We start from the raw sequence: 26,575 nt of genomic DNA on the forward strand, positions 1-26,575 counted from the left end.
CCCCAAACAACACAGCTCAGGGTACACGGGGAATTACAGTAATGGGTCATCCCCAAACAACACAGCTCAGGGTACACGGGGAATTACAGTAATGGGTCATCGCCAAACAACACAGCTCAGGGTACACGGGGAATTACAGTAATGGGTCATCCCCAAACAACACAGCTCAGGGTACACGGGGAATTACAGTAATGGGTCATCGCCAAACAACACAGCTCAGGGTACACGGGGAATTACAGTAATGGGTCATCGCCAAACAACACAGCTCAGGGTACACGGGGAATTACAGTAATGGGTCATCCCCAAACAACACAGCTCAGGGTACTCGGGGAATTACAGTAATGGGTCATCGCCAAACAACACAGCTCAGGGTACACGGGGAATTACAGTAATGGGTCATCGCTAAACAATACAGCTCAGGGTACACGGGGAATTACAGTAATGGGTCATCCCCAAACAACACAGCTCAGGGTACACGGGGAATTACAGTAATGGGTCATCGCCAAACAACACAGCTCAGGGTACACGGGGAATTACAGTAATGGGTCATCGCCAAACAACACAGCTCAGGGTACACGGGGAATTACAGTAATGGGTCATCGCCAAACAACACAGCTCAGGGTACACGGGGAATTACAGTAATGGGTCATCCCCAAACAACACAGCTCAGGGTACACGGGGAATTACAGTAATGGGTCATCCCCAAACAACACAGCTCAGGGTACACGGGGAATTACAGTAATGGGTCATCGCCAAACAACACAGCTCAGGGTACACGGGGAATTACAGTAATGGGTCATCCCCAAACAACACAGCTCAGGGTACACGGGGAATTACGGTAATGGGTCATCCCCAAACAACACAGCTCAGGGTACACGGGGAATTACGGTAATGGGTCATCGCCAAACAACACAGCTCAGGGTACACGGGGAATTACAGTAATGGGTCATCGCCAAACAACACAGCTCAGGGTACACGGGGAATTACAGTAATGGGTCATCGCCAAACAACACAGCTCAGGGTACACGGGGAATTACAGTAATGGGTCATCGCCAAACAACACAGCTCAGGGTACACGGGGAATTACAGTAATGGGTCATCCCCAAACAACACAGCTCAGGGTACACGGGGAATTACAGTAATGGGTCATCGCCAAACAACACAGCTCAGGGTACACGGGGAATTACAGTAATGGGTCATCGCCAAACAACACAGCTCAGGGTACACGGGGAATTACAGTAATGGGTCATCCCCAAACAACACAGCTCAGGGTACACGGGGAATTACAGTAATGGGTCATCGCCAAACAACACAGCTCAGGGTACACGGGGAATTACAGTAATGGGTCGTCGCCAAACAACACAGCTCAGGGTACACGGGGAATTACAGTAATGGGTCATCGCCAAACAACACAGCTCAGGGTACACGGGGAATTACAGTAATGGGTCATCCCCAAACAACACAGCTCAGGGTACACGGGGAATTACAGTAATGGGTCATCCCCAAACAACACAGCTCAGGGTACACGGGGAATTACAGTAATGGGCCATCGCCAAACAACACAGCTCAGGGTACACGGGGAATTACAGTAATGGGTCATCCCCAAACAACACAGCTCAGGGTACACGGGGAATTACAGTAATGGGTCATCCCCAAACAACACAGCTCAGGGTACACGGGGAATTACAGTAATGGGTCATCGCCAAACAACACAGCTCAGGGTACACGGGGAATTACAGTAATGGGTCATCGCCAAACAACACAGCTCAGGGTACACGGTGAATTACAGTAATGGGTCATCGCCAAACAACACAGCTCAGGGTACACGGGGAATTACAGTAATGGGTCATCGCCAAACAACACAGCTCAGGGTACACGGGGAATTACAGTAATGGGTCATCGCCAAACAACACAGCTCAGGGTACACGGGGAATTACAGTAATGGGTCATCCCCAAACAACACAGCTCAGGGTACACGGGGAATTACAGTAATGGGTCATCGCCAAACAACACAGCTCAGGGTACACGGGGAATTACAGTAATGGGTCATCGCCAAACAACACAGCTCAGGGTACACGGGGAATTACAGTAATGGGTCATCGCCAAACAACACAGCTCAGGGTACACGGGGAATTACAGTAATGGGTCATCCCCAAACAACACAGCTCAGGGTACACGGGGAATTACAGTAATGGGTCATCGCCAAACAACACAGCTCAGGGTACACGGGGAATTACAGTAATGGGTCATCGCCAAACAACACAGCTCAGGGTACACGGGGAATTACAGTAATGGGTCATCCCCAAACAACACAGCTCAGGGTACACGGGGAATTACAGTAATGGGTCATCCCCAAACAACACAGCTCAGGGTACACGGGGAATTACAGTAATGGGTCATCCCCAAACAACACAGCTCAGGGTACACGGGGAATTACAGTAATGGGTCATCCCCAAACAACACAGCTCAGGGTACACGGGGAATTACAGTAATGGGTCATCGCCAAACAACACAGCTCAGGGTACACGGGGAATTACAGTAATGGGTCATCCCCAAACAACACAGCTCAGGGTACACGGGGAATTACAGTAATGGGTCATCCCCAAACAACACAGCTCAGGGTACACGGGGAATTACAGTAATGGGTCATCGCTAAACAACACAGCTCAGGGTACACGGGGAATTACAGTAATGGGTCATCCCCAAACAACACAGCTCAGGGTACACGGGGAATTACAGTAATGGGTCATCCCCAAACAACACAGCTCAGGGTACACGGGGAATTACAGTAATGGGCCATCCCCAAACAACACAGCTCAGGGTACACGGGGAATTACAGTAATGGGTCATCGCCAAACAACACAGCTCAGGGTACACGGGGAATTACAGTAATGGGTCATCCCCAAACAACACAGCTCAGGGTACACGGGGAATTACAGTAATGGGTCATCCCCAAACAACACAGCTCAGGGTACACGGGGAATTACAGTAATGGGTCATCGCCAAACAACACAGCTCAGGGTACACGGGGAATTACAGTAATGGGTCATCGCCAAACAACACAGCTCAGGGTACACGGGGAATTACAGTAATGGGTCATCGCCAAACAACACAGCTCAGGGTACACGGGGAATTACAGTAATGGGTCATCCCCAAACAACACAGCTCAGGGTACACGGGGAATTACAGTAATGGGTCATCGCCAAACAACACAGCTCAGGGTACACGGGGAATTACAGTAATGGGTCATCGCCAAACAACACAGCTCAGGGTACACGGGGAATTACAGTAATGGATCATCCCCAAACAACACAGCTCAGGGTACACGGGGAATTACAGTAATGGGTCATCCCCAAACAACACAGCTCAGGGTACACGGGGAATTACAGTAATGGGTCATCGCCAAACAACACAGCTCAGGGTACACGGGGAATTACAGTAATGGATCATCCCCAAACAACACAGCTCAGGGTACACGGGGAATTACAGTAATGGGTCATCGCCAAACAACACAGCTCAGGGTACACGGGGAATTACAGTAATGGGTCATCGCCAAACAACACAGCTCAGGGTACACGGGGAATTACAGTAATGGGTCATCCCCAAACAACACAGCTCAGGGTACACGGGGAATTACAGTAATGGGTCATCGCCAAACAACACAGCTCAGGGTACACGGGGAATTACAGTAATGGGTCATCCCCAAACAACACAGCTCAGGGTACACGGGGAATTACAGTAATGGGTCATCCCCAAACAACACAGCTCAGGGTACACGGGGAATTACAGTAATGGGTCATCGCCAAACAACACAGCTCAGGGTACACGGGGAATTACAGTAATGGGTCATCGCCAAACAACACAGCTCAGGGTACACGGGGAATTACAGTAATGGGTCATCGCCAAACAACACAGCTCAGGGTACACGGGGAATTACAGTAATGGGTCATCGCCAAACAACACAGCTCAGGGTACACGGGGAATTACAGTAATGGGTCATCGCCAAACAACACAGCTCAGGGTACACGGGGAATTACAGTAATGGGTCATCCCCAAACAACACAGCTCAGGGTACACGGGGAATTACAGTAATGGGCCATCCCCAAACAACACAGCTCAGGGTACACGGGGAATTACAGTAATGGGCCATCGCCAAACAACACAGCTCAGGGTACACGGGGAATTACAGTAATGGGCCATCCCCAAACAACACAGCTCAGGGTACACGGGGAATTACAGTAATGGGCCATCCCCAAACAACACAGCTCAGGGTACACGGGGAATTACAGTAATGGGTCATCGCCAAACAACACAGCTCAGGGTACACGGGGAATTACAGTAATGGGTCATCGCCAAACAACACAGCTCAGGGTACACGGGGAATTACAGTAATGGGCCATCGCCAAACAACACAGCTCAGGGTACACGGGGAATTACAGTAATGGGTCATCCCCAAACAACACAGCTCAGGGTACACGGGGAATTACAGTAATGGGTCATCCCCAAACAACACAGCTCAGGGTACACGGGGAATTACAGTAATGGGTCATCGCCAAACAACACAGCTCAGGGTACACGGGGAATTACAGTAATGGGTCATCGCCAAACAACACAGCTCAGGGTACACGGGGAATTACAGTAATGGGTCATCGCCAAACAACACAGCTCAGGGTACACGGGGAATTACAGTAATGGGTCATCCCCAAACAACACAGCTCAGGGTACACGGGGAATTACAGTAATGGGTCATCGCCAAACAACACAGCTCAGGGTACACGGGGAATTACAGTAATGGGTCGTCGCCAAACAACACAGCTCAGGGTACACGGGGAATTACAGTAATGGGTCATCGCCAAACAACACAGCTCAGGGTACACGGGGAATTACAGTAATGGGTCATCGCCAAACAACACAGCTCAGGGTACACGGGGAATTACAGTAATGGGTCATCGCCAAACAACACAGCTCATGGTACACGGGGAATTACAGTAATGGGTCATCGCCAAACAACACAGCTCAGGGTACACGGGGAATTACAGTAATGGGTCATCGCCAAACAACACAGCTCAGGGTACACGGGGAATTACAGTAATGGGTCATCGCCAAACAACACAGCTCAGGGTACACGGGGAATTACAGTAATGGGTCATCGCCAAACAACACAGCTCAGGGTACACGGGGAATTACAGTAATGGGTCATCGCCAAACAACACAGCTCAGGGTACACGGGGAATTACAGTAATGGGTCATCGCCAAACAACACAGCTCAGGGTACACGGGGAATTACAGTAATGGGTCATCCCCAAACAACACAGCTCAGGGTACACGGGGAATTACAGTAATGGGCCATCCCCAAACAACACAGCTCAGGGTACACGGGGAATTACAGTAATGGGTCATCGCCAAACAACACAGCTCAGGGTACACGGGGAATTACAGTAATGGGTCATCGCTAAACAACACAGCTCAGGGTACACGGGGAATTACAGTAATGGGTCATCGCCAAACAACACAGCTCAGGGTACACGGGGAATTACAGTAATGGGTCATCGCCAAACAACACTCCCTCAGCACTGACGCTCCGACAGTGCCCACTCCCTCAGCACTGACCCTCTGACAGTGCAGCACCCCCTCAGCACTGACCCTCTGACAGTGCGGCGCTCCCTCAGCACTGACCCTCCGACAGTGCGGCGCTCCCTCAGCACTGACCCTCCGACAGTGCCCACTCCCTCAGCACTCACCCTCCAACAGTGCCTGCTTCCTATTATGAGCCTGAATAATGGTGTACAGAAAGAGAGAGACAGTGTGTTCGATGGGGGCAATAAATGGGATAATATCTTACCACAAGAAGATCATTGAAGAGAAAGACCTCTCGTTGATGGAGACCCTGTTTCTGCGGTCGATTAGGGTCAGGAACCTCATAGAGTCGACAGCAGCACACCAGCCGGCGATGGGGTAAGGAGAGAACCTGAGGAATTATCAACATTCCTTACAAACGGATTGGCCACAGTGTAGAGGGAGCTTTACTCTGTATCTAACCCTGTGCTGTCCCTGTCCCTGGGAGTGTTTGATGGGGGACAGTATAGAGGGAGCTTTACTCTGTATCTAACCCCGTGCTGTCCCTGTCCCTGGGTGTGTTTGATGGGGGGACAGTGTAGAGGGGGCTTTACTCTGTATCTAACCCCGTGCTGTCCCTGTCCCTGGGAGTGTTTGATGGGGGACAGTATAGAGGGAGCTTTACTCTGTATCTAACCCCGTGCTGTCCCTGTCCCTGGGTGTGTTTGATGGGGGGACAGTGTAGAGGGGGCTTTACTCTGTATCTAACCCCGTGCTGTCCCTGTCCCTGGGAGTGTTTGATGGGGGACAGTGTAGAGGGAGCTTTACTCTGTATCTAACCCCGTGCTGGCCCTGTCTCTGGGAGTGTTTGATGGGGGACAGTGTAGAGGGAGCTTTACTCTGTATCTAACACCGTGCTGTCCCTGTCCCTGGGAGTGTTTGATGAGGGACAGTGTAGAGGGAGCTTGACTCTGTATCTAACCCCGTGCTGCCCCTATCCCTGGGAGTGTTTGATGGGGGGGACAGTGTAGAGGGAGCTTGACTCTGTATCTAACCCCGTGCTGCCCCTATCCCTGGGAGTGTTTGATGGGGGGGGACAGTGTAGAGAGAGCTTGACTCTGTATCTAACCCCGTGCTGGCCCTGGCCCTGTCCCTGTCCCTGGGACAGGCGGTGGGGGTCAGTAAGGAGGTGGAGGGGTACTTACCGGCTTCTTGCCCACGATGAGCCTCTCCACTGCCTGGACCTGGGAGACGTGGTCATCGTTAGTGCGGAGCTCCCGTTTCTGGATCCGGTGGTATATTCCGACCAGCATGTCCCGCGGAATGTCCTCTCCATTGTCCACTCCTGTTGACAGGATCTCAGAGATGAGCAGAGCGTTGGCGGAGCCCAGATTGAGACCTATTGGCCCATCAGCGATCTGGGGACTGTTCCTCCCTCGAAACCATCCCCCGGGAGGTGGTCAGACTCACTGACCGAACCTTGCCCCTGGACCTGCCTGGGGAGTCGTGCTCCCCCGAAGCCCACACTGGCCACACACTGATCCCCGAGTGCACCTCCCCATCCAGCAGCCAACGGGACAGATGGCAGGGAGGGGCTGGGCTTTCCTGGGGTGTCAGTTTCCCCCCTCACCATCTCCTTACTGACACATCCAGCAAGGGGAGGTGGGGGGGGGACAGAGATAGGGAGGGGGTGTAGGGGCTGGAGGAGGGGACAGGGATAGGGAGGGGGTGTAGGGGCAGGAGGAGGGGACAGAGATAGGGAGGGGGTGTAGGGGCTGGAGAAGGTGACAGAGATAGGGAGGGGGTGTAGGAGCTGGAGGAGGGGACAGAGATATGGAGGGGGTGTAGGGGCTGGAGGAGGGGACAGGGATAGGGAGGGGGTGTAGGGGCTGGAGGAGGGGACAGAGATAGGGAGGGGGTGTCGGGGCTGGAGGAGGGGACAGGGATAGGGAGGGGGTGTAGGGGCTGGAGAAGGTGACAGAGATAGGGAGGGGGTGTAGGGGCTGGAGGAGGGGACAGGGATAGGGAGGGGGTGTAGGGGCTGGAGGAGGGGACAGGGATAGGGAGGGGGTGTAGGGGCTGGAGGAGGGGACAGAGATAGGGAGGGGGTGTAGGGGCTGGAGGAGGGGACGGAGATAGGGAGGGGGGTAGGGGCTGGAGGAGGGGACAGAGATAGGAAGGGGGTGTAGGGGGCTGGAGGAGGGGACAGGGTTAGGGAGGGGGTGTAGGGGCAGGAGGAGGGGACAGAGATAGGGAGGGGGAGTAGGGGCTGGAGGAGTTGACAGAGATAGGGAGGAGGTGTAGGGGCTGGAGGAGTTGACAGAGATAGGGAGGGGGGTGTAGGGGCTGGAGGAGGGGACAGAGATAGGGAGGGGGTGTAGGGGCTGGAGGAGGGGACAGAGATAGGGAGGGGGTGTAGGGGCTGGAGGAGGGGACAGGGATAGGGAGGGGGGTGTAGGGGCTGGAGGGGGTGATGTTGAGATGGAGATACTGTAGGAGTAGGGGGAAGTGGGGGGTCAGTGATGACCGGGTGTGTGCTGGGGTCTGGGTAAGAGGGTTATGCGGCACATGTGGCAGGGTTTGGGCTGAGCTGGAACTTGCGTTGTGCGGAATATGGGAGAGACCGTCAGGAGCGCAGGGGCCAAGCGTGGGGGTGATGAAGACAGCCATCGTCAATGAGCTGAGGCCCTGGTGACAGGGTTTTCCAGGGGGGTGGATGGTTAGTGTGGGGTGGTGCTGGGTGGCATGGATCAGTGAATGGGGTGGACGTTCAGAGAGAACCCACCGGATGGAGGGTGACACTGAGTGTTTGGGGGCAGGGGAGTGGGGTGAAGGTGAATGGGAAGATCCCGTGGAGTTTGCGCAGATAACCCTTACCTCGAAGATTCTTGATGAAGTCATCCAGTTTCATTTTCCGTTCCAGCTTCACGTTGGGACTGTACATGTCGGTGTTCAGCAGGATGATGGCAAACGCCAGGATGAAGATGGTGTCCGGATTTCGGAACTGTCTCACCAGTGCAGGGTTGCAGATGCAATAGCGTTGGCTGTGGAGAGCGGGCAAGGTTACTCTGGGTACCAGGCTCCCCTGTGCCAGCACCACAGGCACCTGTCTGGGTGTGACTGGGTGGCAGTGTGTGTCTGTGAGGATGTGCGCCTGAGGGAGAATGGGAGTTACTGTCTGTCTGTGTCTCTGTGTGGGAGTTTGTGTGTGTGTGGGTGTCTCTCTCTCTCGCTCTCTCTCCACACCCACCTGAAGGATTCGATGAGCCTCTCCCTGCACCCGGGTGTGTGTGTGTGTGTGTGTGTGTGTGTGTGTGTGTGTGTGTGTGTGTGTGTGTGTGTGTGTGTGTGTGTGTCCCTCTCTCTCTCGCTCTCTCTCCACACCCACCTGAAGGATTCGATGAGCCTCTCCACCTTTTGGGCCTCCCCCTGCACCCGGATATGGGCCTGGAACTTGCGAAGGGCCTCATCCAACTCCATTCCCCCGAACTCCATTTCATCCACCACGCAGCTGGGCAGGGGGCAACGGGACGTCCAAGCACGTTGGGGGGAGGGGGAGGGGGGGGGGGGTAAACCAGAGGGAAGATGGGGGAGGGAGAGAGGAATGAAGAAGAGGGGAGATGGGGGAGGAAGAGAGAAGGATGTACAAGAGGGGAGATGGGGGAGGGAGAGAGGGGGGTAAACAAGAGGGGCGGTTGGGGAGGGGGATGAGCGAGAGGGGAGATGGGGGAGGGGGAGATGGGGGAGGGGGAGATGGGGGAGGGGGAGATGGGGGAGGGGGAGAGGGGTGAACGAGAGGGGAGATGGGGGGAGAGAGAGGGGTGAAGCGAGGGGAGATGGGGGAGAGAGAGGGGTGAACGAGAGGGGAGATGGGGGAGGGAGAGAGAAGGGTGAACGAAAGGGGAGATGGGGGAGGGGGATGAGCGAGAGGGGAGATGGGGGAGGGGGAGATGGGGGAGGGGGAGAGGGGTGAACGAGAGGGGAGAGAGAGGGGTGAAGAGAGGGGAGATGGGGGAGAGAGAGGGGTGAACGAGAGGGGAGAGAGAGGGGTGAAGAGAGGGGAGATGGGGGAGAGAGAGGGGTGAACAAGAGGGGAGATAGAAGGGGGGGAAGGAGGTGAGAGGAAAGGGGGGAGATGGTGGGGTGAGGGGTGGAAAAGAGGGATGGTGATGAGGGAGGGGAGAGATGGGGGAGAGAGGGGAAAATAAAGGGGGAGGGCAGAGATGGGGGTAGTGTGAGGGTGGGGGTGAGATGGGGTGGGCAGAGGGGATTAGAGAGAGAGAGACGGGGGGGAGAGAGAGAGAGGAAGGTGGGAAGGGCGGAGATACGGGAGGGAGGGGGGTGTTGAATGAAGAGAGGGAAGCGAGCGGGGGGGGGAGGGGGAGAGGAGAGGAGCGGAGGAGGGGGAGGGAAGGGGAGAGAGGGGAAGAGGGGCAAAGTGAGGGAGGTGGGTGTAGAGGGTGATTTGGGAGTGGGGATGGTGAAGGTGGAGGGGAGAGATGGGAGCGAGAGGCAGGAAAATATGGGAAAAGCAAGAGTGGAAGGGGATGAGTGGGTGGGATGAGAGATAGAGTGTGGGAGATAATGTGAGAATCCTGGTTAACAGCCCCTGGTTAACAGCCCCTGGTTAACAGCCCCTGGTTAACAGCCCCTGGTTAATAGATCCGAGATGATGTGTAATTTCCCCACTATCAACATTGTGGGGGTTAGTATCTCCAACAAGAGAGAATCTAACCATCACTCCCCCCCTCCCCACTTTGACATTCAACGGTGTTACCATCACTTAATCTCCCCCAATATCAACGTCCTGGGGGTGACCATTGACCAGAAACTGAGCAGGGACCCAGCCCCAGATCAATCCAGCGGCTACAGAAGCAGGGCAGAGGCTGGGAATCCTGCAGTGTGTAACTCCCCTCCTGACTCTCCCCCCAAAGCCCTGTCCCACCATCGGGGTCAGAGGCTGGGAATCCTGCAGCGAGTAACTCCCCTCCTGACTCTCCCCCCAAAGCCCTGTCCCACCATCGGGTCAGAGGCTGGGAATCCTGCAGCGAGTAACTCCCCTCCTGACTCTCCCCCAAAGCCCTGTCCCACCATCGGGGTCAGAGGCTGGGAATCCTGCAGCGAGTAACTCCCCTCCTGACTCTCCCCCCAAAGCCCTGTCCCACCATCGGGTCAGAGGCTGGGAATCCTGCAGCGAGTAACTCCCCTCCTGACTCTCCCCCAAAGCCCTGTCCCACCATCGGGGTCAGAGGCTGGGAATCCTGCAGTGAGTAACTCCCCTCCTGACTCTCCCCCCAAAGCCCTGTCCCACCATCGGGTCACCCCATCAAACACTCCCAGGGACAGACACAGGAGGGAACACCACCCCCTGAGGGGGCAGATACAGGGGCTAACACCACCCCCTGAGGGGGCAGATACAGGGGGGAACTCCACCCCCTGAGGGGGCAGCAGATACAGGGGGGAACACCTCCCCCTGAGGGGGCAGATACAGGGGGGAACACCACCCCCTGAGGGGGCAGATACAGGGGGGAACACCACCCCCTGAGGGGGCAGATACAGGGGGAACACCACCCCCTGAGGGGGCAGCAGGTACAGGGGGGGAACACCACCCCCTGAGGGGGCAGATACGGGGCGAACACCACCCCCTGAGGGGGCAGATACAGGGGGGACACCACCCCCTGTGGGGGCAGCAGATACAGGGGGAACACCACCCCCTGAGGGGGGAGCAGGTACAGGGGGGAACACCACCCCCTGAGGGGGCAGATACAGGGGGGAACACCACCCCCTGAGGGGGGAGCAGGTACAGGGGGGAACACCACCCCCTGAGGGGGCAGATACAGGGGGGAACACCACCCCCCGAGGGGGGAGCAGGTACAGGGGGGAACATCACCCCCAGGTGTCCTCCGCTGAGAGGATTGATCTGCAAGGGGAGATCAGTTGGTATTCCCAGGATTTCAGGACAATGACAGGGGTCCTCACTGGAACATCTAACATTTGGAAGGGTCTCTGACCAGGTTGACGGGGAGATACCATTCCCTTCCACGCCCTGGTGAGGGAGAGTCTAGAGCAGGCCGTGGGTGTCTGGTAGGGGCACACACCCGCAGGACAACTCAGGGTGAGGGGCCACCAGTTCCGACTGAGTTTGGGGGCGGTGGGGGAGTGGTGTTTGGGAATCTCGATCCTGGACAACACTGCCGCTTTGAGTGAATTCAGGACAGACCCTGAGGAAACCTGGAGATGGAGGGGTGAGGTGTAAACCCGTCCATTTTGGCAGGAGGTGTGAAAAACATGTATATTACCCAATTGGGGAGAGGTTGCAGAGCTCTGAGCTGCAGAGGGATCTGGGTGTCCTGGTGTATGGGCCACAGAAGGTTAGTGTGCAGACACAGCAAGTAATCGGGAAAGCTAGGAGGATGTTCGGGTTTATTGTGAGGGGGGGAGTGAAGGCAGGAGGAGGGAGGTTATGCTTCAGTTATACAGGGCACCGGTGAGAACCCGTCTGGGGGACTGGGTACAGGATCGGTCACTGTTGACCCGGGAGGATGTGAACACATTGGAAACAGCTGAGAGAGGGATTGCCCAGAGCCATCTCCGGAACCAGTGGGTTGCTTTATCAGGAAACAGCAGACAGAACGGGCCGGTATCCTCTGGAGTTTCGAAGAGACCATTGAAGATCTTGAGGAGATATGACTGGGGGCAGGGTGCGGGGATGTTGAAAGTACATTTCCTCTTCCCAGGGACCTAAGGGGGCAACCTTTTTCACCCAGAGGGTGGTATGTGTATGGAACGAGCTGCCAGAGGAAGTGGTGGGGGCTGGGATAGTGACAGCATTTAAAAGGCACCTGGATGGGGTCACGGATAGGAAGGGGATGGGCCGAGTGCTGGGAAACGGGACTAGGTTAATGTAGGATATCTGGTCAGCATGAACAGGTTGGACCAAAGATTTGATTACTTACAGTGTGGAAACAGGCCCTTCAGCCCAACAAGTCCACACCGACCCGCCAAAGAGTAACCCACCCAGTCCCATTCCCCTCTTCACCTAACACTACGGGCAATTTAGCATGGCCAATTCACCCTGACCTGCACATCTTTGGACTGTGGGAGGAAACCGGAGCACCCGGAGGAAACCCACGCAGACACGGGGAGAATGTGCAAACTCCACACAGTCAGTCGCCCGAGGAGGGAGTTGAAGCCGGGTCTCTGGCGCTGTGAGGCAGCAGTGCTAACCACCGTGCCCCCAGGCCTGTTTCTGTGCTGTACATCTCCATGACGTATGGGAGAGTCCGGAACAAGGCAGTAAGGGCGGGGGCGGGGGGGGGGGGGGGGTCACTGTTTAAAAGTATGGGCTCACCCATTGAGGGACAACATAAGAGGGTCAAGAGGTTTTGGAATTCACTTCCTCAAAAGGCAGCATCGGGGGGTGTGTGTGTGTGTGAGTGAGTGTGGGAGTGTGTGTGTGTATGTGTGTGTGTGCGTGTATGTCTGTGTGTGTATGTGTATCTGTCTGTGTGTGTGCGAGAGTGTGTGTGTGTGTGTGTGTGAGTGAGTGTGGGAGTGTGTGTGTGTATGTGTGTGTGTGCGTGTATGTCTGTGTGTGTATGTGTATCTGTCTGTGTGTGTGCGAGAGTGTGTGTGTGTGTGAGTGTGTGTGTGTGAGAGTGTGTGTGTGTGGGGGGGGGGAAGGGGTGGGGAAGGGGGAGGGGGAGGGGGAGGATGGACTCTTGATAACCGAGGTGATGAGAGGTTATCGAGTGGGTCTGTGGGATTGGACGGTCGAGGTTAAAATCAGATCAGCCCATGATGGTTCTGAGGGAGTTGGGAATGGGTGAGAGGGGCTGAATGGCCTCCACCCATTCCTGTTCAACTCACCAGGAGCGAGGGAGGGGTGAGGGTGGGGAGGATAGACTGACAGAGAGAGTTGGGAGGAAGCACTCACTCCAGCACGTCGCGGTTGAATTGCTTCTGTCGGTTGCCCAGGAATTCCCCGATCATCTGTCGGCTCAGGCCTTTCCGCTCCAGGATAAACCGCGCCACACCGATCGGCGTATCGGCCACAAAGCCCCGCTCAATCAGGTACTGGATCCCCTTTTCCGGTTTCCTGGACCCGCCGGGACACACACACACAGACACACACACACACACACAGACACACACACACACACACACACACAGACACACACACACACAGACAGACACAGACACACACACACAGACACACACACACAGAGACACACACACAGACAGACAGACACACACACACACACAGACACACACATAGACATAGACACACACAGACACAGACAGACACACACACACAGACAGAGAGAGAGAAAACACTGAGGTTTACACATTACCGTGCACACAACAACAGGAGCAGGCCATTCAGCCCCTCCTCCTCCAGCCTATTACACAGGAACAGGAGGCCATTCAGCCCCTCCTCCTCCAGCCTGTTACACAGGAACAGGAGGCCATTCAGCCCCTCCTCCTCCAGCCTGTTACACAGGGACAGGAGGCCATTCAGCCCCTCCACCTCCAGCCTGTTACACAGGGACAGGAGGCCATTTAGCCCCTCCCCCTCCAGCCTGTTACACAGGAACACGAGGCCATTCAGCCCTTCCCTCCTCCAGCCTGTTACACAGGAACAGGAGGCCATTCAGCCCTTCCCCCTCCAGCCTGTTACACAGGGACAGGAGGCCATTTAGCCCCTCCTCCCCCAGCCTGTTACACAGGGACAGGAGGCCATTCAGCCCCTCCTCCTCCAGCCTGTTACACAGGAACAGGAGGCCATTCAGCCCCTCCCTCCTCCAGCCTGTTACACAGGAACAGGAGGCCATTCAGCCCCTCCTCCTCCAGCCTGTTACACAGGAACAGGAGGGAGACTTTCAGCCTGGTTTACATGGGGGTGTGGATGGTAGTTGGGGTGGGGGACATTGCGAAGGATAAGGGAGGGAGTCCCGCAGTGGGTGTGCAACGAGGGGTACCCGCTGGGGGCAGTCACACACCATTGGCATCTACGTGTTAAAGAGGGTCAGAGGAGTGAGGGAGAGAGGGACCAGAGAGACACACAGACAGAGAGGGACAGAGGAGTGAGGGAGAGAAAGACCAGAGAGACACAGACAGAGAGGGACAGAGGAGTGAGATAGAGAGAGACCAGAGAGACACAGACAGAGAGGGACAGAGGAGTGAGGTAGAGAGAGACCAGAGAGACACAGACAGAGAGGGACAGAGGAGTGAGATAGAGAGAGACCAGAGAGACACAGACAGAGAGGGACAGAGGAGTGAGATAGAGAGAGACCAGAGAGACACAGACAGAGAGGGACAGAGGAGTGAGGTAGAGAGAGACCAGAGAGACACAGACAGAGAGGGACAGAGGAGTGAGATAGAGAGAGACCAGAGAGACACACAGACAGAGAGGGACAGAGGAGTGAGATAGAGAGAGACCAGAGAGACACACAGACAGAGAGGGACAGAGGAGTGAGATAGAGAGAGACCAGAGAGACACAGACAGAGAGGGACAGAGGAGTGAGGTAGAGAGAGACCAGAGAGACACACAGACAGAGAGGGACAGAGGAGTGAGGTAGAGAGAGACCAGAGAGAGACACACAGACAGAGAGGGACAGAGGAGTGAGATAGAGAGAGACCAGAGAGAGACCAGAGAGAGACACACAGACAGAGAGGGACAGAGGAGTGAGATAGAGAGAGATCAGAGAGAGAGACACAGACAGAGAGGGACAGAGGAGTGAGGTAGAGAGAGACCAGAGAGAGACACACAGACAGAGAGGGACAGAGGAGTGAGGTAGAGAGACACACAGACAGAGAGGGACAGAGGAGTGAGATAGAGAGAGATCAGAGAGAGAGACACAGACAGAGAGGGACAGAGGAGTGAGGTAGAGAGAGACCAGAGAGAGACACAGACAGAGAGGGACAGAGGAGTGAGGTAGAGAGAGACACAGACAGAGAGGGACAGAGGAGTGAGGTAGAGAGAGACCAGAGAGAGACACACAGACAGAGAGGGACAGAGGAGTGAGATAGAGAGAGACCAGAGAGAGACCAGAGAGAGACACACAGACAGAGAGGGACAGAGGAGTGAGATAGAGAGGGATCAGAGAGACACACAGACAGAGAGAGACAGAGAGGGACAGAGGAGTGAGATAGAGAGAGATCAGAGAGAGAGACACAGACAGAGAGGGACAGAGGAGTGAGGTAGAGAGAGACCAGAGAGAGACACAGACAGAGAGGGACAGAGGAGTGAGGTAGAGAGAGACACAGACAGAGAGGGACAGAGGAGTGAGGTAGAGAGAGACCAGAGAGAGACACACAGACAGAGAGGGACAGAGGAGTGAGATAGAGAGAGACCAGAGAGAGACCAGAGAGAGACACACAGACAGAGAGGGACAGAGGAGTGAGATAGAGAGGGATCAGAGAGACACACAGACAGAGAGAGACAGAGAGGGACAGAGGAGTGAGATAGAGAGAGATCAGAGAGAGAGACACAGACAGAGAGGGACAGAGGAGTGAGATGGAGAGAGACCAGAGAGGAGGAGGGAGGAGGGGGAGGGTGAGGGAGAGAGGGGGGGAGGGGGAGGGTGAGGGAGAGGGTGGGGGGAGGGTGAGGGAGAGGGAGGGGGGAGGGTGAGGGAGAGGGAGGGGTGAGGGAGAGGGGGGGGAGGGTGAGGGTGGGTGGGGGAGGGTGAGAATGGGGCACGGTGGGAGGGTGACGCGGCGGCGCCCACACCTACTTGTTGAAGAGATTGAGGCCGATGCGGTACTGGCGCCTCTGCATGACATCGTTGTTGAGAGCGGGTGAGTCCCAGCTATGGCGGGTCTCCTTGTGGTAGGTTTGTTTACACAGGGTCTGTTCCCTCAGGCTGTCCCGGGACGAGGAGCCCGTGCTGCAGTTGATGGTCTCGTTGGAGTTGACGCTGGAGTTCAGGCTGTCGTTGTCAGCGTCTGATAGCTCGGCCTCTGCCTTGCCGTTGCGCCCGTCGCTGTTGGCCATTGGCCGCAGGGGTAGGGGTGAGCGGGAGGGGGGCAGTGGTGGGGGAGGGGGAGGAGGAGGGGGAGGTGGCGGGGCGGTGGCTGGGGCCGGCGGTGGGACAGACCGGTGCACCGGGAGGGGAACGGGCACCGGGATGGGCACCGGGGCGGATTTGGGGGGAGGCGGGGGAGGGGGAGGGGGCTCTTGCTCGTACACCAGCTGCCGGCTGAGGGAGCCGCGGTCCGAGCGGTCACTCATGTCCACCGAACTGTCGCTGGGCGGCTCGATGGTGAGCAGGGGCAGGTGGGCAGCCCGGCGCCGGTAATCGCGGCACTCCACGCAGCCTGGGACCCGGCGCCCACCGTCTGCCTCCCTCCCCCAGTACTCGGGCACCCCCGGGGCTGCAGGGTGGTGGTGGTGGTGGTGGTGGTGGTGGGGGTGAGGGTGGGGGTGATGCAGAGGGTGATGGTGGGGGTGAAGCTCCTGCTCTGAGCTGGGAGCCCGCTCCGAGGAGAGGGGAGAGGCGGGGGCTGAGTGCGGGGCGTCCCCCTCGTCGATGTAGACGGTCATGTCGCTGTAGGTGGTGGCCGAGTCCTCGTTCTTGCCTTGCCTGGTCTCGCAGCTGCGGCTGTCGAAGGAATCGCCCTCGTCTCCGGCCGCGGTGCCCGGTGGGACCGGGCGACAGCCCAGCGCGTCGTCGATGGACTCGGCCAGAGTGCGGACCTGCTTGGAGAAGCTGTCCTCCAGCTCCGTGATCTCGTTGGTGAAGTCGCTGGAGGCAGTGGTCGAGTCTACATCCAGGCCCCCGAACTGGTCGCTGCGCTCCGAGTGGCTCCGGGAACCCAGGCCGGTCTGCTCGGAACGCACGGACGCCTGCTTACTCTCAAAGCTGGCCCCGTGGCTCTTCTCGTACTCCTCGAAGGAGTACTGCATGCGCATGTTGGACAGGACGATGCGGCGTGACATCCGGCTCTCCGACAGGGAGCTGCGAAGCCGCTCAAAGTTCTTGTTCATCCGGTACTGACGGAAGGCAGTCTGGATCGTCCGCGCGGCCCGCCGGCTCAGAAAGTAACCACCATACTTCCGCTCGAGCATCTCAACCTGCAGGGGCAGGGGGCGAGGGGGAGACACAGACAGAGAGAGAGAGAGACACGGTTAGCATCAAACAGGAGGAACATCAAACCCCCCTCAGACTCTGGGTCTGGGGTTAAACCCCCCTCAGACTCTGGGACTGGGGTTAAACCCCCCTCAGACACTGGGACTGGGGTTAAACCCCCCTCAGACTCTGGGGTTAAACCCCCCTCAGACACTGGGACTGGGGTTAAATCCCCCTCAGACTCTGGGACTGGGGTTAAACCCCCCTCAGACTCTGGGACTGGGGTTAAATCCCCCTCAGACACTGGGACTGGGGTTAAACCCCCCTCAGACACTGGGACTGGGGTTAAATCCCCCTCAGACTCTGGGACTGGGGTTAAATACCCCTCAGACACTGGGACTGGGGTTAAACCCCCCTCAGACTCTGGGACTGGGGTTAAATACCCCTCAGACACTGGGACTGGGGGTAAATCCCCCTCAGACTCTGGGACTGGGGTTAAATCCCCCTCAGACACTGGGACTGGGGTTAAACCCCCCTCAGACTCTGGGACTGGGGTTAAATCCCCCTCAGACTCTGGGTCTGGGGTTAAACCCCCCTCAGACACTGGGACTGGGGTTAAACCCCCCTCAGACACTGGGACTGGGGGTAAATCCCCCTCAGACTCTGGGACTGGGGTTAAACCCCCCTCAGACACTGGGACTGGGGTTAAATCCCCCTCAGACACTGGGACTGGGGGTAAATCCCCCTCAGACTCTGGGACTGGGGTTAAATACCCCTCAGACACTGGGACTGGGGTTAAACCCCCCTCAGACACTGGGACTGGGGTTAAATCCCCCTCAGACACTGGGACTGGGGTTAAACCCCCCTCAGACTCTGGGACTGGGGTTAAACCCCCCTCAGACACTGGGACTGGGGTTAAACCCCCCTCAGACTCTGGGACTGGGGTTAAACCCCCCTCAGACTCTGGTACTGGGGTTAAATCCCCCTCAGACTCTGGGAGTGGGGTTTAACCCCCCTCAGACACTGGGACTGGGGTTAAATCCCCCTCAGACTCTGGGACTGGGTTAAATCCCCCTCAGACACTGGGACTGGGGTTAAATCCCCCTCAGACTCTGGGACTGGGTTAAATCCCCCTCAGACTCTGGGACTGGGGTTAAATCCCTATGAGTCCAGAAGTGCCTCAATTTCCCTAAAATTCTCGGGGGGGTTGGGGGGTGTGAAATGTCCATCTTGTTTGTGCCCACTGAGTGGCTGGTGGACCATGTCACTGTGTGTGGTCTCTCTCAGTCGACCCAGCCCTGGATCGATGGGTTTTTTTACAGTAATTGATGCCTGGTCCTTCTGCCATCCTTACCAGGCCGGGATCGACAGGGTACTCCGGACCCCAGAGCCATGCGCTTCCCTCTACCCCACCCCTGTGAAAGAGCAGATTGGGACGCTCAGTTCCAGGGGTGATTGGAGAGCAGCGGGACCCTTGCCTGTGAAGCCCATAACCCATGAAAACCGCAAACTGGAATGAGTAGAGACCATTGGATCCTTGAGCAGTGGGCTACCTTGCAGCTCTATCATGGCTGATGGAGCTGAGCACTAGAACGAGATGGGCTGAATCACAGTGGATGCAGTGGGCAAAGTCCCAGACAATACGTGATAAGGTGCCACATCAAAGGCTATTGCGTGGTGTAGGGAGTCACAGACTGACAGGGAGAAGGTTGGTACCAGGAAGCAGAGAGCAGCAATAAATGGGCAGGATGTCTCGTGTGGTGTCCCACAGGGCTCAGTGCTAGAACCTCATCTCTTTACAATTTATAGATATGTTTGGGGTGAAAGGGTTCAAAAGTTGTCACCAAAGTTCCTGCTGATTCATAGAGAACTCTGGAAGTGAGTAATGAAGGGGACGTTAGGAGGCTGCGAAGGGAGAGGGATAGACTGAGTGAGGGGGCAATCTGTCCCATTTGGCAGTAAACCTGAAAATAGAGACATGTTATCTCAATGGGGAGAGGTTGCAGAGCTCTGAGCTGCAGAGGGATCTGGGTGTCCTGGTGTATGGGTCACAGAAGGTTAGTGTGCAGGCACAGCAAGTAATCAGGAAAGCTAGGAGGATGTTCGGGTTTATTGTGAGGGGGGGTGAAGGCAGGAGGAGGGAGGTTATGCTTCAGTTATACAGGGCACCGGTGAGAACCCGTCTGGAGGACCTTGTACAGTATCGGCCTCCTCACTTCAGGAAGGAGGTGACTGTGTTGCAGGCAGTTCAGGGAAGTTACATTCCCTGGAATGTGACGTATTGTTTTATGAGCACAAGCCTGACAGACTGGATTTGAGTTGGCTGCAGTTAAGAGTCAGAGCAGATTTGAGTGAAACATCTAAGATCCATGGTGGAAGGGAACAAAATGAGGGGGCATAAGTTTTAAGGTGAGAGGGGCGAGATTTAAACGCGATCTATTGGGTAACCTATTGGGTGGTGTGTATATGGAACGAGCTGCCAGAGGAAGTGGTGGAGGCTGGTACAGTCACAACATTTAAAAGGTACTTGGATGGGTATGAGAATAGGAAGGGTGTAGAGGGATATGGGCCGGGTGCTGCCAAATGGGAGGAAGTGAGGGCTGCAGATGCTGGAGATCAGAGCTGAAAAATGTGGTGCTGGAAAAGCACAGCAGGTCAGGCAGCATCCAAGGAACAGGAGAATCGACGTTTCGGGCATAAGCCTTTCACTTTCCTGAAGAAGGGCTCATGCCCGAAACATCGATTCTCCTGCTCCTTGGATGCTGCCTGACCTGCTGCGCTGCTGCCAAATGGGACTAAATTAGGTCAGCATATCTGGTCAGCACGGACACGATGGGCCGAAGGGTCTGTTTCTGTGCTGTAGGACTCTATGCTAAGGGAGGATGTGGATGGGATGTTTACTGTTGGGGGGGGGAAGCTACAACGAGAGGGTCGCTGTTTAAAACTAAGAGATGACCGAGTTATCACAGAGACGAGGAGAGGGCCTATCACTGAGGGTTGGAGAGTCTTCCCCTCCCAGAAAACACAGTGTAAACAGATTCCTCGAATAATGGGAGGCTCTGATCCAAGCTGCCGCTAACACCAGGGGAGAGAACTGGTTGGATTGGTTGTAGGTTTGTTGTGAGGGGAGGGAGGGAGGCTATGCTTCAGTTATACAGGGCACCGGTGAGAACAGGTCTGGGGGACCGGGTACGGTATCCGCCTCCTCACTTCAGGAAGGAGGGAGACAGCCCGGAGCAGGTTTCCCCAGACTGATCCCGTGGAATGGGATGGGATGTTTAATGAGGGAAGGTTGGACAGACCAGGCTCATATCCACAGGGGTGGGTTTGGAAAGGCAGAGGAGACCTGACTGAAACATCGCAGATCCTGAGGGGTTTTGCTGGGATGGGTTGGGGGTGGGTGGAGGGAGGGGCAGTGGAGCGTGGAGACAACATTTCCCCTCAAGGGACAATCTGAAACAAGACAGGCACTGTGTAAAAGATAGAGACTCCCGGGGAGGGGGGGGGAAATGGGGATAGAGGGGGGCAACGGGATAAAGACCCAGAGGGGGAGACAGGGATAGAGGGGGAACGGGATAAAGACCCAGAGGGGGAGACGGGGATAGAGGGGGAACGGGATAAAGACCCAGAGGGGGAGACGGGGATAGAGGGGGAACGGGATACAGACCCAGAGGGGGAGACGGGATAGAGGGGGGAACGGGATAAAGACCCAGAGGGGGAGACGGGGATAGAGGGGGAACGGGATAAAGACCCAGAGGGGGAGACGGGGATAGAGGGGGAATGGGATAAAGACCCAGAGGGGGGAGACGGGGATAGAGGGGGAATGGGATAAAGACCCAGAGGGGGAGACGGGGATAGAGGGGGGTGGGATAAAGACCCAGAGGGGGAGACGGGGATAGAGGGGGAATGGGATAAAGACCCAGAGGGGGAGACGGGGATAGAGGGGGGTGGGATAAAGACCCAGAGGGGGAGACGGGGATAGAGGGGGAATGGGATAAAGACCCAGAGGGGGAGACGGGGATAGAGGGGGAATGGGATAAAGACCCAGAGGGGGAGACGGGGATAGAGGGGGAATGGGATAAAGACCCAGAGTGGGGAGACGGGGATAGAGGGGGAATGGGATAAAGACCCAGAGGGGGAGACGGGGATAGAGGGGGAATGGGATAAAGACCCAGAGGAGGAGACGGGGATAGAGGGGGAATGGGATAAAGACCCAGAGGGGGAGACGGGGATAGAGGGGGGTGGGATAAAGACCCAGAGGGGGAGACGGGGATAGAGGGGGGAACGGGATAAAGACCCAGAGGGGGAGACGGGGATAGAGGGGGAATGGGATAAAGACCCAGAGGGGGAGACGGGGATAGAGGGGGAATGGGATAAAGACCCAGAGGGGGAGACGGGGATAGAGGGGGAATGGGATAAAGACCCAGAGGGAGAGACAGGAATAGAGGGGGAACGGGATGAAGACTGAGAGGGGGAGATGAATTGACAAAAAAAATTTTTTCTCTTGAAGTGTCAAGAGTGTTTGGAACTCTGTCCCTGGAAGTGCGGTGGGAGCACAGAGTTTGTCTGTTATTTAGCTCGAAGTAGCTGGGTTTTTGATAGGCAAGGCGGGATGTGAAGGGCTTTGTGGGAAGGTATGCGGGGAGCGCTGCTGACCACCCTGTGACCGCAGCAAAGGGCGAAGCAGCCTCGATGGGCTGAATGGCCTTTCTCCTGCTCTGCCCACAGTGCCCCCCCCCCAATCTCCCTGGTACCTTCTTGTCCTGCAGGTCTGTGGAGAGCTCGTAGCTGTCCGAGAGGGACTTGGGCCGTTTGCTGGCATCTTCTTCCTCCTGCTTACGCAGTGCCAAGCTGGCTGGCTGGTGCCGTGCTCTCTGTGCCCACTGCAGCTCCGCGCACTGGCTCCTGCTCGACGCTAGCTCATAGGAATCCTGCCTGAAGTCAGGGTGGCAGCGGTACGGGCCCTGACTGCACGGGCTGTCCACAATGGTGCCCGCCTCGCTGCTCTGTGTGTCGGCGTCCAAACTGTTCGGTGGGGGGGGGGAGCGGGGAAAAACAATGTCACCCACACTCTTACACCCAGCCCCACCTTCCCCCCGTCCGACCGGGACTCCCCCCCGACACTTCGCACACACCTCACCATCTCAAACCATTGCCCAAACAAGAGCGGCGAAAGGCCATTCAGCCCCTCTGACCTGCTCTCCCATTCAGTCTGATCACAGCTCGTCGTCCAATACAGTCCCCTGGTTCCCGCTTTCTCCCCCCCGTACCCTTCGATCCTCTCAGCCCCAAGAAACGACACCAACTCCTTCCCAGGGAGAGGATTTAACGCCCCTGCCCTTCAAGCCTCTCCCCGGGAAGGACCGACTTCCCATTTACCTTCTGCACCACCTACTGCCCCCTGCAATGTTACCTTACAGTGAGTGGGGGGAACGAGGACACCCAGGTGGCAGTGAACACTCCTCCCGCCCAACCCACCCACCCCCTCAATTTACAGCGGGTCAAATAATAACCGGCCTTGTGTGTTCGCTCCCAAAGTCGGGAATCTCACACTGATCCACGTTCTCCTGGGTCTGCCCTGTACTTTCCCACTCACTCTGCCTGTCCGAATCCCACTGTAACATCGCTCCCAAAGTCGGGAATCTCACACTGATCCACGTTCTCCTGGGTCTGCCCTGTACTTTCCCACTGTAACATCGCTCCCAAAGTCGGGAATCTCACACGGATCCATGTTCTCCCGGGTCTGCCCTGTACTTTCCCACTCACTCTGCCTGTCCGAATCAGAGTGGAACTGACTGTGTGGAGTGTGCACGTTCTCCCCGTGTCTGCGTGGGTTTCCTCCCATAGTCCACAGATGAGCAGCTCAGGGTGAATGGGCCATTGCTAAATTGCCCGTAGTGTTAGGGGATGGGTGGGCTAGGATCGTTAGTCAGGGGGAAATGTAGAGTAAGAGGGTAGGGGAATGGGTCTGGGTGGGTTACTCTCCAGAGGGTCAGTGTGGACCTGTTGGGCTGAGTGGCCTGTTTCCACACTGTCGGGATTCAGTGATGACAGGTAGGCCCGACAATGCACCCATTGGGACGTTGGCATCACTGACTAGGTCAGCATTAATTACCCATCCCTAATTACCCAGAGGGCAGCTGAGAGCCCACCTTGTTGCTGTGGGGCTGGAGTAAGGTAAGGAAGGCAGTTTCCTTCCCTAAAGGACGTTAGTGACCCAGATGGCTTTTCCCAACAAGCAACAACACATCCACCATCTGGTCTTAATTCCAGATTGGTTTTTCAGTTGCTAGCATGTTCCACTGTCTGCTGTGGCAGGACTTGAACCTGGGTCCCTCGAACATTACCCAGGTCTCTGGGTTAGCAGTCCCATGGTAACGCCACTCGGCATTATTTCTCCCTGTCCAAACCCGAAACGAGGCCTCCACTCTAGGCCTGTCAGGCTGTTACCAGTGTTGAGGGCTGAAATATCAGGTCTAGGATCCTGCCAAACTGCCCATGTTGCAATGAAACGTACAGGAAGCCAGAACAAAATAAAACTCCAAACGTTATTGGGCAGGGTCTCACAGTTTGGCACACAATCTCATTCAATAATGCACACAAAGCCACCTGACCCCACAGGCGTGTGCTGGTTCTAGGAATGATCAATTAATCCCATGTTCTTCCTCCCCCTCACTCCTTCCCTTTCGATATTTATCCCAACCCCAGCTTTTGGAAGTTCTGACTGAATCTGCTTCCAGTTTCTATAAGCTTCAGTTTCCCTTCCTAATTCTACCTCTGTCCCAGCACTGCAGTCTCATGTTGTCCAATACCCTCCCCAGCAATAAGGCGCTCTCTCTCTCTCTCCCTCACGCACTCTTTGATTCTCTCTCTCCCTCAGTATCACTCCCTCTCTCTCCCTCCATCTCTGTCTCTAACAATAACCTGCCTTCCTGTTTTTGTGACACCCATCTGATACACATTCAGCATCAGCCCCTCTCTGTCCCTTCCTCGTCCCCTCTCTGTCCTTGTGTCTGTGTTTCTCTCTATGTTTCTCTCTGTATCTTTCTCTCTGTATTTGTCTTCTGTTCTGCCTCTCTCTCTTCCCCTCTGTGTCTTTCTGTCACACTCTATCTGTCCTTGTCTCTTACTTTCTCTGTCCCTTTCTGTTCCCCTCTTTCTCTCCCCCTCTTCACCTCGCTCTTCTTGTGTTTCTCTCTCTGCTCTTCTCCTATTTATTCCCTTCCTTCTCTCTCCCCAATTCTCCTCCATGTGTGTACGTGTCTCTCTCTCCCTCTGTCCTTTTCCCTATGTGTTCTTCTCTCTCTCTCAGTCTGTCTCTCTCCTCCCACCAATTATTCCCCCCGTCCTTGTGTGTTTGTGTGTGTTTCTCTCTGTCCTTTTCCTTCTATCTCTGTCTGTCTGTCTCTCTCGCTGCTCCTATCTCATTCCCTGTCCTTGTGTGTATGTGTGTGTGTCTCTCTCTCTCTCTGTCTGTCTCTCTCGCTGCTCCTATCTCTCTCCCTGTCCTTGTGTGTATGTGTGTGTTTCTCTCTCGCTGCTCCTATCTCACTCCCTGTCCTTGTGTATCTCTCTCTGTCTATCTCTCTCGCTGCTCCTATCTCTCTCCCTGTCCTTGTGTGTCTGTGTGTGTCTCTCTCTCTCTCTCTCGCTGCTCCTATCTCTCTCCCTGTCCTTGTGTATCTCTCTCTGTCTATCTCTCTCGCTGCTCCTATCTCTCTCCCTGTCCTTGTGTGTCTGTGTGTGTCTCTCTCTCTCTCTCTCGCTGCTCCTATCTCTCTCCCTGTCCTTGTGTGTCTGTGTGTGTCTCTCTCTCTCTCTCTCTCGCTGCTCCGATCTCTCTCCCTGTCCTTGTGTGTCTGTGTGTCTCTCTCTGTCTGTCTGTCTCTCTCGCTGCTCTGATCTCTCTCCCTGTCCTTGTGTGTCTGTGTGTCTCTCTCTGTCTGTCTATCTCTCTCGCTGCTCTGATCTCTCTCCCTGTCCTTGTGTGTCTGTGTGTCTCTCTCTCTGTCTATCTCTCTCGCTGCTCCTATCTCTCTCCCTGTCCTTGTGTGTCTCTCTCTCTGTCTATCTCTCTCGCTGCTCCTATCTCTCTCCCTGTCCTTGTGTGTCTGTGTGTCTCTCTGTCTGTTCATCTCTCTCGCTGCTCCGATCTCTCTCCCTGTCCTTGTGTGTCTCTCTCTCTCTGTCTATCTCTCTCGCTGCTCCTATCTCTCTCCCTGTCCTTGTGTGTCTGTGTCTCTCTCTCTCTGTCTATCTCTCTCGCTGCTCCTATCTCTCTCCCTGTCCTTGTGTGTCTGTGTGTCTCTGTCTGTTCATCTCTCTCGCTGCTCCTATCTCTCTCCCTGTCCTTGTGTGTCTGTGTCTCTCTCTCTCTGTCTTTTCACTCTCTGTCTCGCTCTCCCTCATCCCCCGTGAGTCTTCTGTGTTTATCTCTCTCTCTTTCTCTCTCTCCCCATCTGCCTCCCTGTCCTTGTGTTTGTCTCTCTCTCTCTCTCCGTCTCTCACTTTCCCTCTCTCTCTCTCTCCCCGTCTCTCACTTTCCCTATCCCTCTCTCTCTCCGTCTCTCACTTTCCCTATCCCTCTCTCTCTCCATCTCTCTCTTTCCCTATCCCTCTCTCTCTCCGTCTCTCTCTTTCCCTCTCTCTCTCTCTCTCTCCGTCTCTCACTTTCCCTATCCCTCTCTCTCTCTCCGTCTCTCTCTTTCCCTATCCCTCTCTCTCTCCGTCTCTCTCTTTCCCTATCCCTCTCTCTCTCCCCGTCTCTCTCTTTCCCTATCCCTCTCTCTCTCTCCGTCTCTCTCTTTCCCTATCCCTCTCTCTCTCCGTCTCTCTCTTTCCCTCTCTCTCTCTCCCCGTCTCTCACTTTCCCTATCCCTCTCTCTCTCTCCGTCTCTCTCTCTCCCTGTCCCTCTCTCTCTCTCCGTCTCTCACTTTCCCTATCC

General features: G+C 55.7%; 1 protein-coding gene across 1 annotated transcript in view; it reads right to left on the minus strand.

Moving 5' to 3' along the window:
* Nucleotides 1–26,575, minus strand: part of LOC132809042 (IQ motif and SEC7 domain-containing protein 1-like) — a 48,666-nt gene that overhangs the window by 17,289 nt on the left and 4,802 nt on the right. The window contains 9 exon segments of the mRNA XM_060822416.1: nucleotides 5,843–5,968; nucleotides 6,762–6,901; nucleotides 8,434–8,600; nucleotides 8,945–9,067; nucleotides 13,493–13,654; nucleotides 16,296–16,933; nucleotides 16,935–17,003; nucleotides 17,006–17,635; nucleotides 22,385–22,655. Of these exon segments, the coding sequence (XP_060678399.1) occupies nucleotides 5,843–5,968; nucleotides 6,762–6,901; nucleotides 8,434–8,600; nucleotides 8,945–9,067; nucleotides 13,493–13,654; nucleotides 16,296–16,933; nucleotides 16,935–17,003; nucleotides 17,006–17,635; nucleotides 22,385–22,655 (2,326 nt within the window).

The sequence above is a fragment of the Hemiscyllium ocellatum genome, unplaced genomic scaffold, assembly GCF_020745735.1.
Source record: "Hemiscyllium ocellatum isolate sHemOce1 unplaced genomic scaffold, sHemOce1.pat.X.cur. R, whole genome shotgun sequence".
NCBI lineage: Eukaryota > Metazoa > Chordata > Chondrichthyes > Orectolobiformes > Hemiscylliidae > Hemiscyllium > Hemiscyllium ocellatum.